We start from the raw sequence: 18,223 nt of genomic DNA on the forward strand, positions 1-18,223 counted from the left end.
CCATTCACTGAGGGATTAAAGATGCCCACGAGTCCTCGACTTGACTAGAAGCAGTGGGGAATAAAGGAAAGACAAGTGAGTACAGTTACAACAAAACACACCCACGTGCAAGTAGGATGTACCCTGAAACAGTCCAGGAAAAGAGACAAGATAGGCCCTTCAGAATAAAAAGGAAAAAAGGAAGGGGAGGGATTTCTTGCGCTTCCTGATTTTCAGTCTGTCATTCCTTCTCATTCTCTTCCAGAAGGCAAATGAACTGCATTTGCAGCTTCTGACCTAAGCTAAGTAGATGGTTACCCCCACACATTCTCCTCCAGAGGTCTATTAGGCACTCAGTTATTTAGAAAGTTATAGGGGAAAAAAAAGGCAAAACATGAGCAAAACCACTTCTACCACTGCCTATTGAATTATATTAGGATTCGAAGAAAAATTAGTGGCATTTCTAGTCTTATTATCTTACTTAAGTAATGATAGCCAGGTATGCATGCACTGCTGCCCTAAGTAGTATACAAGTTTTCTTTCTTAATGCTCTGTAAGCTTCCTATGCTGAATAAAGATCATCGGTGATTCTGCCTCAGCAGTCCTTGAGAAAACTACTTCTTGCTTTGCTATAGGGAATTTGAGAGGACCTACTGTGAACACACTCCAGAGCCCATTCTTTGGCACAGAAGAAGTCCAAGCGATCAGCTTCTCAGTGCAAGGTGCAAGATTAGCCAAACCAGACGGGGACAGCGGCGTGGCAAACCCACCCTGCAATGCCTGCGTGCTTTTTTTGCTGGCCTGGTACATTCTCGGAAGTACTTTGGGCTGCAGTGAAGCCCTGCTGCACCCCGTTCCCTCCCAGGGATGGTGGGAGACCTGCCATCCTGCAGGCTGGAAGGGGATGGGGCTGTGGAGACAGCCGACAGGGGTTGATCGATCCGTACCACCAAAATCATTGTAGAAAAAAACTCAATTTAGATCATGTAACCTTGCTTTGCATTTTATATTAGCTTACTTCACTTTACCTTGTTGGTTTATAATCCTATAGGGAAAATGAGCTGAAGTTAAACACAGCTTTTATATAATATACAGCACTTCTTTGTAACTAGACAGACACTATGCATAAACTGCTTAACTAGCTGAGAAGCTGAGGACACATTTACTCAGATTCTCTATCTATACAATTTATTATGCCAAGAGCAGTTTATTTCTTTATTTCTTCAGTGATCGTTTCTTAATCGTGGCTCTGTCAGGTAGCTTATGAATAGAAATTTGTATTATAAAATGAAGCCAGAATTGTAGATGACTAATGCTAAAGCTGTTTTTTTTTCTTACTTAAACTAAAGCTGTATTAAATACAATTAAACCAAATAAAAAAGCTCTTCGCAACTATCACTGCACTGTTATCTCTTTTTGATGAATTAATGGTATGCAAGTACACCATAAATTGCTAAAGAACCCCACATTTCCATATATTTTTTATTTGCAGATGGAAAGTTTTGGGTTTTTGACTTCAAAATTATTTATGTTTTATAGCAGTTATTGCAGTGAACTAAACCAAAGTATCTTTGGTTATTAAAGTGACTATTGTCTACCTACAGTTAGCTTACGCTTTGAACAAGCTATGTTTCAAGGTGCTTAGTCAAGGATTTCCCTGAAGTCAGTTGTCTGATTTTGTATAAAACCATGCAGGAACAGCAGGTATAACTATTCTCTTTCATTTAAATCATTTAATAGACTACAATAAGTCAGTGCGTAAGAGTTCACTATCTACCACACCATCACCCAGTGGTTTAGCCAGCACCCATGCTGCCAGTGTGGATAATACCGACATGACAGAGCTCACCTCTGAGGAGCCTGTGTGAAGATGGGAGATGAGCAAGGCAAAACAGCATGTAAAATATCGATAAAGACATGTTAACAGCTAACACTTATACAAACAACTGGGATCAATTTTATAGCACACAGGAGTAAATTACTTCACTTGTAAGCACTTCCAGGTCTGAGGACTTGCACAGGGACACTAAGCACTTAGGTTCCTGGGTGACGGAATCATTTTTTCTTTTTAAGTAACAGCTGCCCAGCTTTGTTTCAAGGGGGGACAGTTCACACACACACACCCTCAAGTCATTCCCTCTTCTGGAAGGGACCACCATCTTATAAAACCCATCAAGGCTTGCTGTTGTGTTGAAAGCATCCAGCAGTATTTCCCACGTTTTTACCGATCAGATTTTGGCAGGCTGGATGGCTTCCTCTGTTAGCAAGCCTCATTTTCTAAGTACACCACTTTGCTCTCCCTCCCAAGTTAGGGCTGGTGATTAGCTGCCATTAAAAGACTAACGCTAGACACTTGCAAGGAAGCAGCGCTGCAATAACTGGCTTTGAAAGCCCAGAAAACACTTCTCCAAGCGAAGCCAGGAGCGCGTTTCTGCAGGAGCTCCTGTTACTCCCCCCAGAAGCGCAGCCAAGTCTGTGCACCACAGGCTCTGCCTTGTGCCTCTTCCAAGACTCGCTGCTCTCTGACTAGCGGCTTTGTCCAGCTGGGAAACTCACAATGAGGGGGGTAAAGGGGCTGCCCCACGGCTCCGTCCTGCAGTATTTACTCAACAGAGCCGCTCATTTTCAACAGCAGCCACCTGTAGATGGGATCGGTGTGCTTCTGGCAGCCAGCACGGGATTGTTTCCTCAGGTAAACGCACGGCAGATCAGGCCTTGCACCACTGATGGGACAGAGCCGCAGTGATGGCAGAAGGAACTACTTTAAAATAAATAAATAAAAAATAAAAGAAAATGCCCCACTCAGTAGCTATTTAAACAGATTAAGATCACAGGTAGGAAGAAGAAAGGATACACTTCTACTTTTCAGGGCACAGCTAAAAACCAAAAAGCCTGTCCTTTTTAGGACAGATAAGAGCAAATCCTTCCGGCCGAGAACCTGAACGGGGGTGACACAGTCACCCACTGAGCTCCCCTCCCCACCACCTTCCCCAGGGACCTTCTGCCTCCTACAGATCTGGGAAGGGGGCTGCATTACAGCAGTTATGCAGCTGCCCATTTACACCCGGCAAAGCAGATGGGAGAACCAGGTTCTGCAGGTCTGCCTAACAGACTAGACTGCCCATTAGTTTTTAACTTCAAGATACAGTCTTATTTTTTTGGCTAATTCATCAGAGGACTCCTAATTCTTGCCTGTCACAGTGGCTCGGCCTCACCTGCCCCTCTTCTGCTCTTTCCCTGGTGCCTCCACACCGAATCTCACACACAGGTCACTTTCCACTCAGGACTGTTACATTGTGTGTGTTTGTGTGGGAGAAACCAACAAGAAAACCAACCTGCTTCTGAAACATCAGCTTTAAACTGAATTCCAGACTTTCTTAAGCCACCTCAGCTGCCTTGCACCCACACGGAGCTCCACAGGCACGGCGGAGGGAGCCTCTGACACACAGGTGCAAGAGCCAGCAGGTCCCATATGTTGGCATACTTAACTAAGTCCCGCATCATAAACTAGCCTACCGCTCTCTATAAATTCCACAAATGCCAAAAAAAACTTAGGAAAGAGTCGGACCCAAGCAGCGGGCTCGCTGTGAGGTGTTCCCGGAGCACCCCCGGGCGCGCTTTCACTCGCACCTTTCCCCCCCCACAGCCCCGCAGCGCAACCGGGGCTTCGTTTTTAACCCCGTTTTTTACCCCTGTTTTTAACCCCGTTTTCCAGCTTTCCTCCTTTGCCCTCTCCGAGCCCCTCCAACCCCCCGGGCTCACCTTGGCCACCCAGCCGAAGAGCGGGGACATCGCTGCGGGCGCCCCTCAGGGCTCCCCGCCGCCTCCTCATGCGCCGGCCGGGAGCGGCCCCGGCCGCCCTCCGACAGCGCTCGCCCGGGCGGGAAGGGAAGGGAAGGGAAGGGAAAGGCCGGGAAGGGAAGACAAGGAGGCGAGGGAAAGGGAACGGAAAGGAGGAAGGGAAGGGCCGGAGGCCGGGCCGGGGGCCGCGCCCGCCCCCGCCGCGCTCCGCCTCCTCCGCGGCTCCGGCCTCAGCCCGCTGCCGGCCGGGCCGGGTCGCCCCCCTCAGGTAACTCGCCCTGACAAGCTGTGCTCATGGGCCTCGGCCCCAAAACCCCTCCTGGGAGCACGGCAGCATCGCAGTCACGCCTGAAGTTCGCCCGATTCTTGTTACTATCTTCCCCTTTGAAAGCCCCCGTGGGGCGGTAGGTTCCCAGGCAGGCGGCTGGTGGCGTTTCAGGTGGATCAGGGAGAGAATTAAAAGCTGAGGGGGTGAAGGGATGCGACCTGCCCCCTGACAGAGGGGGAAACAGAACAGAACTGGGGGAAAACAGGCTTGGATTTCAAGGAAATGCTCCGCTTCAGCCAAAACAAAAAGCCCTTTACTTTCCATCACCTCACAGAAACAAAGCGAAGAACCAGGTTTGCGAAATCCCGACAGAAAAGCACCGTGCTTTGCCCTGCGCTTCTCCCCAGGACAGTTCAGCAGCTCAAAGTCCGATGTTGAAGTTGTGAATTCAGCTCTCCACTTTGCCCAAAGCCGCTTTCCTCCAGCCAGCCAAACGTCCTGCACGTGCCAGCATTTGCGGGCCTAGGGCTGACGGAGTCGCCTCCCAGTTCATACCCGACACCGTCCCACTGGTCCCAGTTGCTGGGCATCCAACGAAGCACGGAGCGATACCTCAGCACGCGGGTTGGGAGAAGCAGAGCCACCCCCTTGCAGCTCACTGAGGCAGAAAATGGGCAGTTTGGGTCCCTTCAACCCTGCCCCCAGCCTTGCATGCCCTGGTTTTGTACAAAGTGAGCAAGACAGCTTCTTGCCTCCAGCTGACAGGGCCAGTTCAGCAGCACTGAATTAGACAGAGCGCATTTTTAAGAGGTTACACTAAGACTAAATGACAAGCACCGTTTCTCAGACTGTCACTGATTTGGTGAGCATCACGGCACTGGTGTGTGATAGTGCGCCATAGCAGGCTGAGGGGACTGCCCAGCTCCTTACAACACAAAAGCTCAGCTGCACAGCTCATGCCTGTGTCTTTGCAATACCAAACACAACACTTCCACCCACCTCCTGAGGAACACCAGACAAACAAACCATAAAACCAAACCAGGTCGCTGACCGAGAATATTAACAATTACCTGGGGATGGTGGCTAGCACACATGGCATGAAGGAATGAGTCCGTGAGAAGTAATATCTCTGGTCTGGAACAGCATATTGCTGAAAGTATCTGACCATGGTGGATGCAAGACCTAGTGCAGAGCAGTGCATGTCCAGCCCTGGTCTCACACAGCAGCTCCTTGGCCAAGCTGGGCTGGTGGCAGGGGGACCGGGGAAACCTGCTTTTATTAGGACTCTCTAGTTGAGTATTTAACTTAAATATTAGTTTACCCACCTATAGAATCAACGTAAGGCTTGAGCATTTTAGGTGGCTTGCTCAAAGACACACAGTCAGAGGAAGACAGCTGATGTGGAAGGTTGAAATCCTGTAGACACCTTTTCCTGAGCAACATTTGCCAGGGAGCCACAAGATACTAACCAATATGAGCTGTAAAAGCAACATGCAGTTTACTTGCAGTTACCTTCTCGTGGTTGGATAGCCCAAAGCCTCCCCAGAGCTTGTTTTTAATTAACTTAAAACCTATGCTACAGCTTCTATAATTAAAGCCATAACAAATACATTTCATATTTCATAAAAGAAGAACAGAGATCCATTTTTCTAATAGCTCTACAGGTGAAAGTAGAAGCGATTCACAAGCATGGCCAATGGTTTATCTTGTCCTTACGATAGCAGCAGTGGGCCATTTGAATGCATGGACTTTCTTTACCCATAAACCTAATAATGACTAAGTGTGACCAGCACTCACTCTGGTGGTTGTACCCACCAGAAGGTTTACTGGCATGATAGCAGGGAGAGACTTTCCTGCTGCTACTGCTCATGATGTACAGAGCATGTACATGAATAAAGGGAAATCTGTACTTAGGGCTTTAAACTAGGCACCTTACAAGAAACCTAGAAATACTTAGGTTTTAAGTATGTAAACTCTGTCTACTTTTATTTCAGGCAAGAACAACACCACAGCATACTGTAAAACTATGAGCAGTACATAATATCTACTATATGGTGGTAGCATTGGAGCTGCATTTCTCTAACATTGAATGTGAACAATATCATGTCTAAATGATTATTTCTGCCCCCTTTTCTGAGGAGATCCTGCCTGCTTGGGAGCTTTTCCAGCTCCCCCTTCCTGACTGGCACCCTTCCGCAGTTTCCAGCTAACAATACACACACATCCTCTGAGTCTCTATTAAATGCCGATGTCAGTCAGGAGACCTGGCTTCTAGCCCTGACTGCCACCAGCTCAAAAAGCATCCTCAGTGTGTTACTTCATGCTACTCAGCTTCTAAACCTGCTGCATGCAGTTGTTATAGTGATGCCCGTATGATTTTATGTGCGCTCTGAAATCTTCTACGTGCTATAGGGCTGGGATGTCTTGTGGTGAAGACACTGAAATAGGAGGTAGAGTAACAGTGAATGAATTCCAGCTTCCGCTGTTACCGTGTTTTTCAGGCAAGCTGTTTCACCACTCTCTGTTTTGGTTTATCTGTTAAATGGAGGTGATATTTGCCAGCCTTGAAGGAAGGAGTGGGTACACTCAAGAGCATTTGAGAAAGAGCTGGTGGCAAGGCTTAAGTGCTCAGATATAAAAATGTTTGGTAATGCATGGAATTCTTCAGTGTAAATGAAAAGGTCACTGTTTTGCTCACCTTCCAAAACAGCAATGTAGTAGGAACAATAACTGCATTCATTTTTCAGGATGTTCAACTTTCTAAAAAAAGAACCTCTGTATTTTTCTATTTTAAGTTTGTCTTGTGCAAATAACTGTCTCTCCAAAAATACTGTATATCCATTTTGGGTAAATGGAAAAATTCAGGGCTCGGGAATGACATCTGTATTGCATAAACAGTAAGTAGCACTTGACACTATCTTATCTAAGCATATGATCTTAAAAAAAAAGAGAGACAAAACCCTCATTCCTGTGAACTGTTCCATGTTATCATGGAAAATATTAACAAGATATTTGTGGCTGTTTTTAAAATAGCAGCAATTAAAATGCTTCAAAGCCACAACTGAAAGCTTACATCGTCAGAAAAAGGATCTTTCAGTTTTACAGATGTCCTTCATAAATTTACACATACACAAATATTACCCTCATTATTTCTCCTCAAACAAAGCTCTCCGCGTTAAAAGAAACCAGTTGGACATAAGGATAGAGAGAGGGGAGAGATACAAAGACACATTGATGTAATCAACCTTTTAACTCAAAAGGAAGATTTTCTGACTTGCTCTCTTCTGATTTTAGCTTTCTTTAGGTTTAATGGCTGTAAATATTTTCTAAGAGTCTTCACAGTATGTCACCACTGAGCAAAGTCTAACAAGAAACTGCATTAAGATTGCAGCCATAACCACAATCACCTGAGAGCTGGCCTCTCCTGCTGCTTTTAACTTTGGTGGTAGTTTTATAGCAGACCCTATTCCCTTTTGAAGCTTTCTCTCTGAAACTTTTTCCATAAATACGTTTTTGCAAGCCTTTCTTTTCTTGGATGACCCCCTCTACTCACATTACCCGTTACATATTCCATTTACCCCTTCTTTCCCTGTTCAAGTCTGTCCCACACAAGGTCTTTGATAAAATGCAACAGAATAATATATCTGCCAGTAATTACCACTATCTGTTATTTGGCCTTTGTTTAAAAACACCCATTTTTATCCTTCAATACTTAGTTTTAACTGTTCATTAGGATGTTCTTAAGTCTTGTCTCAACCCTTCCCACTCTCTCATAGCAGGTTAGATGGTTTCTCTTTTGTCAGAGGAAAAAGATGGAAAGAGTTACTTCTGTGAGAATACTGGAAATGACGATGTTTGGGGTAATCTCTGCACTGTTAGTCAGTTAAGATCATAGACTGAAGTATTTTGGCTATCTGCTAACCAGCAGCAAGCAAGAAAAACACAAGACTTTGGGCTGGTGCCCAGAGATAACACGCAATCCCCTCCCTGTGCAGCAGCCCGACAGAAGGCAACGATTCCTTGCCAGAGCCCTGGGCACTGACCTCGGCAGCGGAACCCTTTCCAGCCGCTTCTGTTGGTTTCAGCTTCCATACGATTGCTCGTTCAGCTACCAAATTTGTCATTGCCAAAATTCTTTGATTTGAATAGCATTAGCATTTCCTGCCATTGCCTGTGTGAGAGTGAAAGACAGCCTTGATGGCAGATTATCTGTCCTCTTCCCAGCCAGCAGGAACCATCCCTCTCCAACCGTGTCAGAGCAAAAGAGTTACCACGAGCTCATTTGGGAACCTGGATGTCAGCAAGAGGACCGAGGGAAGGAGGGATTTGCAAAGGGATCTGTGATCCTGAACTATGTAGGAGAGAAGAACAAGAGCCCCAGGGCCACATTGCTCAGCAGACAGTGGAATTAAACCCTCCTTGGGCAAAAGCTTCCAGGCAAGGTTTCATCAACTAGAGTGAGATCATGAGCGTATGAGATAACACGAGATGATGTGTTATAAGGTTAAAGTCTTTCCTAGTTGCTAACATTTTCTTAAGATTTTTCCCCATGGATCTGTTTTGACCAAAGAGGGGTTTTTTTTGTTTGTTTTTCCCTTGCAAAAGGTCTATCGAGAGAAAATGAATTGCTCTTCTTCTGCCCTACTATGAGGCAGCTGTGGATGACAGCAGGTACCCGGAATGGAATGGAGCATCTCTTAGCATTTGATGAAAGTTCAGAACAGAAAGGTTTTGGAAGCCTTTCATCAAACAAGGGACTGAGGAAAATGCTGCCATCATCCCATATGGGAACCCTTTTATGAAAAGGATGAAGAGTATAAAGAATCCAAACCCAGGAAAAAGTAGTTTTACCCACAGCACCTGAAGTTGGCTACAGGAGGAGAAGCTGACAAAGGGACACTTTTAGATGTATAGCATCCGACCAACAAACACGAGGGATACCAAAGGTATCCAAGATACCATAGGATCACAGAACGGTTTGTGTTGGAAGGGACCTTAAAGACCATCTAGTTCCAACCTCCCTGCCAGGGGCAGGGACACCTCCCACAAGACCAGGTTGCTTAAAGCTTCATCCAACCTGGCCTTGAACACCTCCAGGGATGGGGCATCCACAGCTTCTCTGGGCATATTCAGGTACAGAGATAACTCCTGGGATACTAGGATAAAAATATACAGAAAAAGGAAGAGACCAAGGCTATACACAATCAGTGTGTCAATAAACATAATCCAGCTTTAGGGTCCTGGTACCCATTCACGACCACTGATGCCATCTGATGCATAATACTCATCTGGGCTGAAATCATCCTGCCACTTCAAATACTTTCAAAACCACTGATGAGTAAACTTTGGATTGGCAAACTTTATGCTGGATTGAGTTTTTTTGTTGTTGTTGTTGTTGTTTTCACAGGAAAAATTAAAAAAGAGCTTGAAGCTGTCAGGAACTCTGCCATGGTTTCTGACTAATTCAGCTAAAGCATAATTATATGTTTGCATTTGACCAAGATCAAATGTGCACTTCTGAGTGAGCCAGTTGTGACCAAGTGATCGGATCTCCCTAAATGAGCAAAAAACCACAGCCTGAATCTGAAGATAAGTTCAGGCAGATCTGCAGAGATACCACTTCAATTTGAATGGCTGGAGGCAAGAAAACCAAAAGGACAATGTGGCAAGCAAACAACAGGGGAAACTCTGCACATAGAAGCATCAGAGGTTCAAGGCATTTAATCTGTTTTGGGATGGAAGGTATTCTGGCAGCTGTGAAACTGAGCTGGAAGAATAGACCACAGGTAGAGCAAACTGGCAAACTGCAGAGCTCAAAACAAATGGGGATGCTGCCAACAAGCGGTGACAAAGACAGAGGTGGAGCCCTTGAGATCATCAGTGAGATCCTGACCGTATCTGAAACGGTTAGAAACTTCCTGTTTTTCTCCCTGGAGGCCAGTATTTCTTGTTCTTCTCAGTGTGACCAGGCTGAGCAACGACTAGCTGAGCTCTTCAAGCTGCTGAGAAAGCTCTGGGGAGAGAGCAGCACCCACAGGGACAATGCACACCTGCACACACACGGACATAACTGGATAAACCCTAAAATATGAATGATGCAAGGCTGCATATTTTAACAGCCACCTCACCCCTGGCAGTGGGACGTGAAGGATGGGACAATTAAATAAGGATTATCATCCCCTGGCATTAGCTAAATGGCTAGAGAAGGATTTTGCACCCTTCTCATCCAGCCTCCCCCTGCTTCCTCACAGCAATCACCAGCAAAAAAACCCTCTAGAAGTTTAAGAAGTCTTTTCTAAAATGCAATTAAAAGGTTGCTCTTAAAGTGTTTCTTGGCCTTGAAAGTTAAATAGTTAAACCAAGTTACTTGGATAGGAAGACAGACACTTGATTTGAAAATGTCTCATTTCCTTTGTGCAGAGGCACTACCTCACACTGGAAAAAAACATGGAAATACTACACGCTGCTACTTCCAATAATGGACAAGTTAAGCAATAAGAGACTTCTAGAAAGTGTTGAGGAAAAACAGACTATGAACAGAAAGTGACATCTTAACTGTGTTTTGATTTCTTTTAACCAGTCATAAAAGTTATCTACTCCACATGCTGTGGGTGAAGCGTTCCTACAAATGCCTACAAAATGGGATTCGTGTTAGTCAAGATGCCCATGTGCACTTCATTCTATTACAGACGTCCAGTAATGAGTTTCAATATGAACAATTTTTAATGCGTACTTTATGCATACTTATAACACGTACTTAGAGAGTTATAGCCTAGCTCTCTGCTCCCATAATTAACCATAAACATGAAAATAGCCACACTGCCCTGGCCATATTATTTTGTGCACTTCAGTTGCAACAGTAGCAGACTAGGAAAGCATATTGAATGCCACAATATGAAGAGCCTGAAAAGTAGCCAGTCTTCTCAGTTCTCCATAACAAACAAATAGCTTCACGAACCTAACAGCACTGATATATGCAAAGATCACACTAACTGCTAGCTGGGTTATGCAGCAGTCCCCACAGGCAGTACACAGAGTCTACTGAAAGTTTCCTGGAGTTGAGATATTCTAAAGCAACATCCACTTCACTACAAACAGAAGGAAAAAATGGTAGCTGGAGTAAAACTTTAAGCATTAACGCTTCTTTTCCCTCATCAAATGATAATATTCTTGTTTTTGCTGAAAAAGACAAAGGCTATCAGGCCAAGTTTACACCTCAGCAGGTGCAGGGGCCAGAACTCACCTACCACCCATGGGGCTACTGCAAATTGCACACGAAGAGCACACGGGTGTAAAAGCTATTTCCCTGAAAAGGACCTAATCCTGCCCCCGCCAAAAACCCAGACCGAGTTGCTATATACACCTTAAACACAGATAAAACAAGAAGAGGAAGGGAGTACCACATTGTCCTGCTCTTTCCCAGAGTCGAGCTGAAGCAGCTTCAGTTTCTGCAGCGTCGCCCTCATAGCAGCGGCCTCCTGTGCACCACCCGGGGTGAGATCCACTCGCTGCAGGTTCCTCAGGAGCGTTGGACCCAACGCAGGAACCTAAAAAGCACGACGAGCAGCCCGGCCCGGCCCACGCCCCGCACCTCTTCCCATCGCCAGCCCTCCCTTGGGCTGCAGGCTGCAGCACGGTCCTGCCCTCGAAGTTTCCTGTGCCGTGCGGAAGCCGGAATGCGCCTGGAAAGCTCCCGGTATTGCGATTTGCTCTCTGGGTGACTTTGTACGATGCCCACAGACCTGCTATTTTATTGAGCTCTCTGCAGTTCTGCGCTTGCCGTGTTGTGCCGCTGATTACATTCCTTCTTCCGTCCCGACAGTGGAAAGTTTCAGCAGCAGAACTCCCTCACACACGCTTTTCACTGACTGCTTCTTACATTTCCCCCTCCTACCCTCTTCTCAGGGCTTATTCACCTACAAAGCGCATCGTAGTCAATGATCTGGGCTCTTGGGTCAGATTTTATTTGGTTTTGGCTAAGCCACACTGTCTTTCCATAGCAGCAAAGCCACAAAACGGCAATAAAACACCTTTAAAACCAGGATTCAGGCACTGTCTCTACCACTCTGAAACCCCACTTCTCCCCATTAACTTCTCACTCAGGAGCTCGCAGCCCCAGTTTTCCTTACTGACAGCGCTCCACATGTAGCTGTCCCAAGCCAGTTCTGTTTGACTCCTAAAAACACGCTGGAAATCATTTGTGAAATACAACACACAAGCCGGAGACATAAAATCCAGCGACAGGGCTCGTCCTTATTGATCTTCTGTGGTTTTGATAAAGGCGGATCACTTCAAAGGGCTCAGGATGCGTTACTGGAGGGCACGGCTGCACATTTCTGCCACATGTGCTGACTGCGCTTCCGCTCCTCCGAGAGAACAATGGAGCCTCGGCAGCTGAATCAGCTCTCCCCAAACCACCCATCCCCACGGGCAAGAGGGATTCTCTCCCTGCAGGTCTCTTTAACCGTTTCTTATGGCAGAGATATCCTAGAACTCGCAGCCACGAGGCTCCTGGAGTAGGTAAGATTAAGAAAATGTATGCGTGCTCTCATGAATGAAGCTCCAAATACAGCTGGGATTATGCTACCCTATTGAAATAGATTAATGATGTTACAATAAAATAATCAAGGGCTGATTCTGCTGTTTCCTTCCTCCTGAGCATTACCAGTACCAACAGGGAATTCTGGTATTCCAGAAAAATAATACACACAGCTGGAAGGATGGGCTGGACAGCCGGACTCTTCACTCTAGCAATCTCACCCTACGGTTCACACCCCATCTGCCTGCCGTGGGAGCACTGGAGGAGGAGAGCAACACAACTTAATTTGGAACACGGTAAGTTCAGATACCACTGCAACCTGGGGCTGAGCTCATATATTTGAATGCATTCACAGGCACAGAGACCCAAATTCACAAGCGAACCTCAGAAGTTATCTGAGCAGGGTTTTCTACCCTGGGATCCAGTAAATTCCCAGCCTGATGGTTCAAGCATAACAGATTTAGGAGTTAAATTCAGGCTAGCTTTAATTCATTTTTCTGAGTTTATTTCTAATATCCAAAAAATGTAATATACAGCCAAACAGAAAGAGTTTTTAAAAATACACATATTACATTCTCTCATTGCATATCCATAATGTCAGCCCCATACATGTGCTTTGACTTCACTCACAGCCCACTTGGGATCGAACTCCCCTTGAGACTGCTTCCTGGAAGTCTGGTTCAGCTGTGGCTGAGCTGTCTTAAGGTGGCTTCAAGACTTTTAGAACAGACCGAAATATCTCTGTGTGTATGTTTGTAAAAGTCAAGGCACTGCACGTTATCTGCAAAAGGAAAATTTATCATGTACAAAGTTCTTATACGACTTGTTGGAAGTTCACCATCTCAGTTTGTGTGAATGGGTTTATCCTGAGATCTTGCCAGTTTGCATTCTGTAACTTGAGCCTGCAAGTCAGAAACCTACACTTTATTTGTTTGATGTTGCTGGGAACATTTCTGACTCTTGCAAACACAGCTGGCATACAGGTACTCTTTAAAAACACAACAACTGTAAAGCTTCTGCTGAAACAAAACAAAACAAAAAGGCAAAAAGTCTTCATTTTAATGGAAAATTGGAAGCATGTTTTCTACAGTTCACAACCTGTGGAGCACCCACTGAAAATCTCCTACAAGCAAAGAGGAGGCCTGCACAAACAGTGCATGCACTCCGATGTCTGTTGTCCTCTGGATGCAACTATTTCATTACTGAATTAGTAACTTAGAGGTAAGTTACACTCTGAAGTTCTTTCAGTTTTGAGAAGAGAAATCTCGGTCCTTAGGACCAGATATCCATACATCATGCTCATAACGTGTCAGTTTTCACTTCCATCCTGCTAAGGAGCAGACATCCCAGAACATCAGCTAATGCCAAACACTAAGCCCAATGAATCACGTGCCTTATTTTTTCCCCTCCAGTGTTAATAGTGAAGAATAAAGTGCATTTTGTTAGCAGTTCTAGGAATGCCGGCATTTTGGTTCTCATGCAGCACCTTTTCTCACTGTTGGGTCCTGTGCTAGCTCACCACACAGCAAAACAGCAACTCATTATAATACTTTTACAAGTTTTTATTGCCAAAAAAGGCACAAGGAGAACGCAAACAGAACTTCAAAATTTGGAAACAAGTAAGTTTCAATGGCACTGAAATCCTTACCTAAAGCCCACCAGGGTTTTTGGATGATTTCAAACAATCTTAATCTGTCAAAGATAAGGCAAGGAGGCATTCCCCTGCTGGTGGAATAGCCGGAGAGGTGAAACTGTCCCAGCTAGCACAGCATCTTACATTTGCTCTGGACAGCCACTAAGTGGCACTTAAACACCTCGGCTCGAGCTGTGATGAGTCTGCAAACTGTTGTGAAGGGAGAGGGGAAAAAAGCTACTCGCTCTGGGGACCTTAGAGCAGGGGCTGAGCGCCCACAGAGAAGTGAAAGTGGTGAACTGAGCTTTGCTGTTCAAGACTTCAGCATGTTATTGCTTCCTAGGCAAATGCCAGGCCCCTATTTGCATTTTTAATCAAAGGAATAAACCCGATTTTCCTAGTAGGGGTGTTAAATCAGCTGTGTTATTCATCCTGAACACACTAATGCACAACAGCTATCGCTTTCTTTTGATCTGGTTTCGAAGGTGGTTTTGTCTCATCGAAAATCTTTCTCAGGGAATTAACCACAGAAATCAGAAGCCACGTACCTGCAAGCACACTCGCGTTACATGTGCCTGAAGCCAGGCTGGGCTTCGTTTCTTTGCTTGTTTATTTGTTAAGGCTGAAACAAGAGGCTTTAGGAAACTAAAAGCTCTCCATCAGTTACACAGAAGGATGAAACTTAGCCCAAGGCAGGAGGGATCAGCAGCCCTGCTGTTTTTACAACCCTGATACATCTCGGTAAGTGTCACAGGGAAAAGCAGGGGGAGGGTGGGAAAGAAAGCAGCAGCACGCATTGGGCTGTAGTTTCCTGCAAAGGACAAGGCAAGGATAAACTGGCATTATCCACTCAATCCTTGTATCAGATCGTCGATGCTCAACCTTTGGGGCAGGCACATATATCCATTTAAGCCTGTGTTTGTCCAGTCACACAAATCATCCTTTAGGAAAATATTTCCCACAGCCCTTCCCATAACTTGACGTCCTCAGAGAGGGTAAAATAACAGAAATATAGAGCAACTGTGTCTATAGCAGGCAAGGGAAAGCACTGATTTTATGATAGTGATTTGTTACCATTATTCACTTGGACATATACCAGGATGGGAGACCGTGGTAGCGCAGTAAATAGAGCAGTTATATACGCCTCCTCTGCTCGGGGTCTCTGCTCCACCAGGCAGAGAGCCCCCATCTGATGACCCTGAGGGCACAGCAGAAATGCCGGGGCCATGCAGGCAAAACTCTAAATGACAAGCTGATTGCGTGGAAAAATAAGGAGCTATTTCAGGAGGGTGATTTACTCACTATCATTATTTATTAATTGGCATCTTTGGGTTTTAATGTGTATGGCTTGAATTTATCCATTACAGCCACTTTAGAATCTGAAAAAGGAATAAATTGCAGGAACACAAACGTACATGTTAAAGCATCTCCAAGTGAGCTAAAGCCCAAGCTTTTTGGAGAAACTTGCGAAGCAAAGAAAAAGAGAAAGTTTTTGGTTTTACTCATGCTGAGAGAAGATCACTGACATAGGACCCAGTCCTAAAATCTGATTTATGCAAGAGTCTGTCTGGATAGATTGCATTAACCCACACAACAGCTATGGCTTTTGTTTTTTCATATATTTGAGAGCTATCTCCCCCCATTTAAAAATGTTATCTTTCACTAACTGAATTACACTGTCTTCAATATGTTATTGTATGGTGTGCCATGAAAACTAACACTGCATTAAATAAGGCTGACTCTTTACACAAACTGTTCTTTGCCAAAGCAGTTCTATTTTCCCCTATAAAACATATTTTCTGGCTTCGAATTGCATAGAACTATCACTGCACCACATAGCACAAAATTGATTTTAAAACATCGCAACTGCACATACTTTAAATTCCTTACGATCATTAATTACATGAAAAATATAAACTGTCTATTGAATCCAGATTAGATTTTCTGACTTGCATTTGGCATTCAACAAGGCTGCGTTCTTCCAAGCGTCCTCTATTCTTAAATTAACTTTAACAAGCCACAGCAATGGGTAACTACAGGAAACACTGCAGAGCTCCCTTATGATTAGTGTTATCTTATCTCTGTGCTATCTTACATTCACGCTAACATTCAAAGCTGATGTGAATCAAACAGTATTTTCTTAATTCTTAATTCTGTACATGAGTCTAGAAGCCCAGGCTGTATTCTCTTTCTTTTGCACAGGCACAACCCATCCTTCGTTGCAAGGAGATGTGAGACACACTCACTTTGTGTGCATTGCATCCAACACCTTTGCAGAAGGCAGACTTCCTACCTTACAGTAATGTGAGCTGAGTAACTTTGTCATTATCTATTTAGTTGTTGTTAGCACTTGTGGAGCTGGAGAACCTACTGTGTAGTGCTAAAGTAAATGCATGGATACACGTAGCCTCTCAACTGAAGACCTACATTGTTCTTCGAGAACTGTGTGGATTTAGAAACCATCAAGTTTTCAAATTCATCTTTTACACTAAGTTATCTGCAAGCTTTTCAAACAGATTTGAATACTGTAGCATCACCAAGACTCTCACAATGTTTTTGAAGTTGGTCACAGAGGGTTCACTTAGTTCTTGGTAACAGTATATAAGTACCAGTAAGTTAGTGCCAGAGCAAGGCTAAAGCCACAAAAATGAAGAAGCTGCCACGTGGCAGCCTTTCACAACACGTTCTACCCCTCAGAGACAGCCTCACTTGTAATTCTAAGACAATTAGGTATAAATCACAGAAGTGTACTAAGAGCTCTCATTCCCATCACAGTACCAGCAGCAGAGACAAGGCTGTACGAAGCTATTTACCAGCACACAGATTGTCCCCATGCTGTTTGGGACTGCTCAGCAAGGCACCTCCGCCTGTGGGCTCACTGGGCTGGGACACAGCAATTTCCTCCCAACAGGGCACACTTCAAGGCCCATGACTCTTCCAGAGCCCAGGGAGCTGTGTTACCTGTACAGAGGCTGAGTAAGGCTCCATGCTTCCCAGTGTATCTCCACCCATAGAGCCATTTGTTGAGGATCACCATAAAAAGTCCCATCAGGGCTCCTGCTGCACAGCACCTCTGGGGCTGCACGCTATTTCCACCAGCTGCTTGGAAAAATGCCAGGAAAAGTCTGCCCCAAATTACTTTATGTTCTCACTTCAGTTTCTGTATCTGTGAAATGTGACAAAACATATAAGGTGACCTAACAAGGTATGCTGAACTGTTCTGGAGCAGAAAGCAAGTCAATTTTTCTTCATTATTGTTTTCTCAGCTATCTTAGTCCCTAAAGCAGCTCAGCACAGGGCTGCAGAACCATCAATGCCAGCACAGGGGAAAACACTGAGAATGTATGTCAAGGGATGGCTCAGAAGAGGAAACAACAACTTAACTGCCTCTTTTGAGGGAGGACAGCTATTAGACCTCCTCACAGTATCACCAGATTATATTTGAACTAAAACCCCCTGGAAGTATAGGACTGAATCAGGGACCTGAGGTGCCACCTGCTTCGGAAAGCATGGCCTTGCTTCCCCCAGCTCTCACAAAGGTGCTCATGAAGCCGTACTGTGATCAGGTCAGGACGGCAATTTGTTCACAAATGCTTCTCTTCTTCTTTTGGAATATTTAAATTGCTCTCAGCTGGCTCCGTGAGTGATAGCATAGCATGACATGTGAGTAGAGAGAAAAGTGGGATTGCACACATCAGCAACCAAGGGAGTGCAGGCACCAGCAGCTGTACCAGCCTAGGCTAAGGGAAAGCTTCTCTTGGGAGATATGCAAAGAAACAGGTCAGTCAACGTGTGCTTAGTAGAAGATGAAAGGAAACAAGACAATTTTTATGGCAGGACTTTAAAATGTGACCCCATATCTACAGGCCTAAAGGACCTTTTGACAACAGTAGAATCATGGGATCAAAGGAACCCATGAATTAGGGAAACTGCTTCCAAACACCATTCTCACTAAGGTAAGAACTTATTACGGTGGAGGTTAAGTGTGCAGTATACACTGCAC

General features: G+C 45.0%; 1 protein-coding gene across 12 annotated transcripts in view; it reads right to left on the reverse strand.

Moving 5' to 3' along the window:
- The window catches only part of TBC1D1 (TBC1 domain family member 1), a 111,579-nt gene that overhangs the window by 76,413 nt on the left and 16,943 nt on the right, over nt 1-18,223 (reverse strand). Inside the window, exon 1 of one of the 12 annotated variants that reach the window (XM_005029670.6) lies at nt 11,449-11,635. The exons of 9 other annotated variants lie outside the window; for them this stretch is intronic. In XM_005029670.6, the coding sequence (XP_005029727.1) occupies nt 11,449-11,514 (66 nt within the window). In that variant the 5' untranslated portion in view covers nt 11,515-11,635. Of the gene's footprint in view, nt 1-3,741; nt 3,948-11,448; nt 11,636-18,223 lie in introns of those variants that run through there. 2 more of the 12 variants (XM_027457251.3, XM_072037707.1) reach the window with 2 other exon arrangements.

This window comes from Anas platyrhynchos, chromosome 4, assembly GCF_047663525.1.
Source record: "Anas platyrhynchos isolate ZD024472 breed Pekin duck chromosome 4, IASCAAS_PekinDuck_T2T, whole genome shotgun sequence".
Taxonomy (NCBI): domain Eukaryota; kingdom Metazoa; phylum Chordata; class Aves; order Anseriformes; family Anatidae; genus Anas; species Anas platyrhynchos.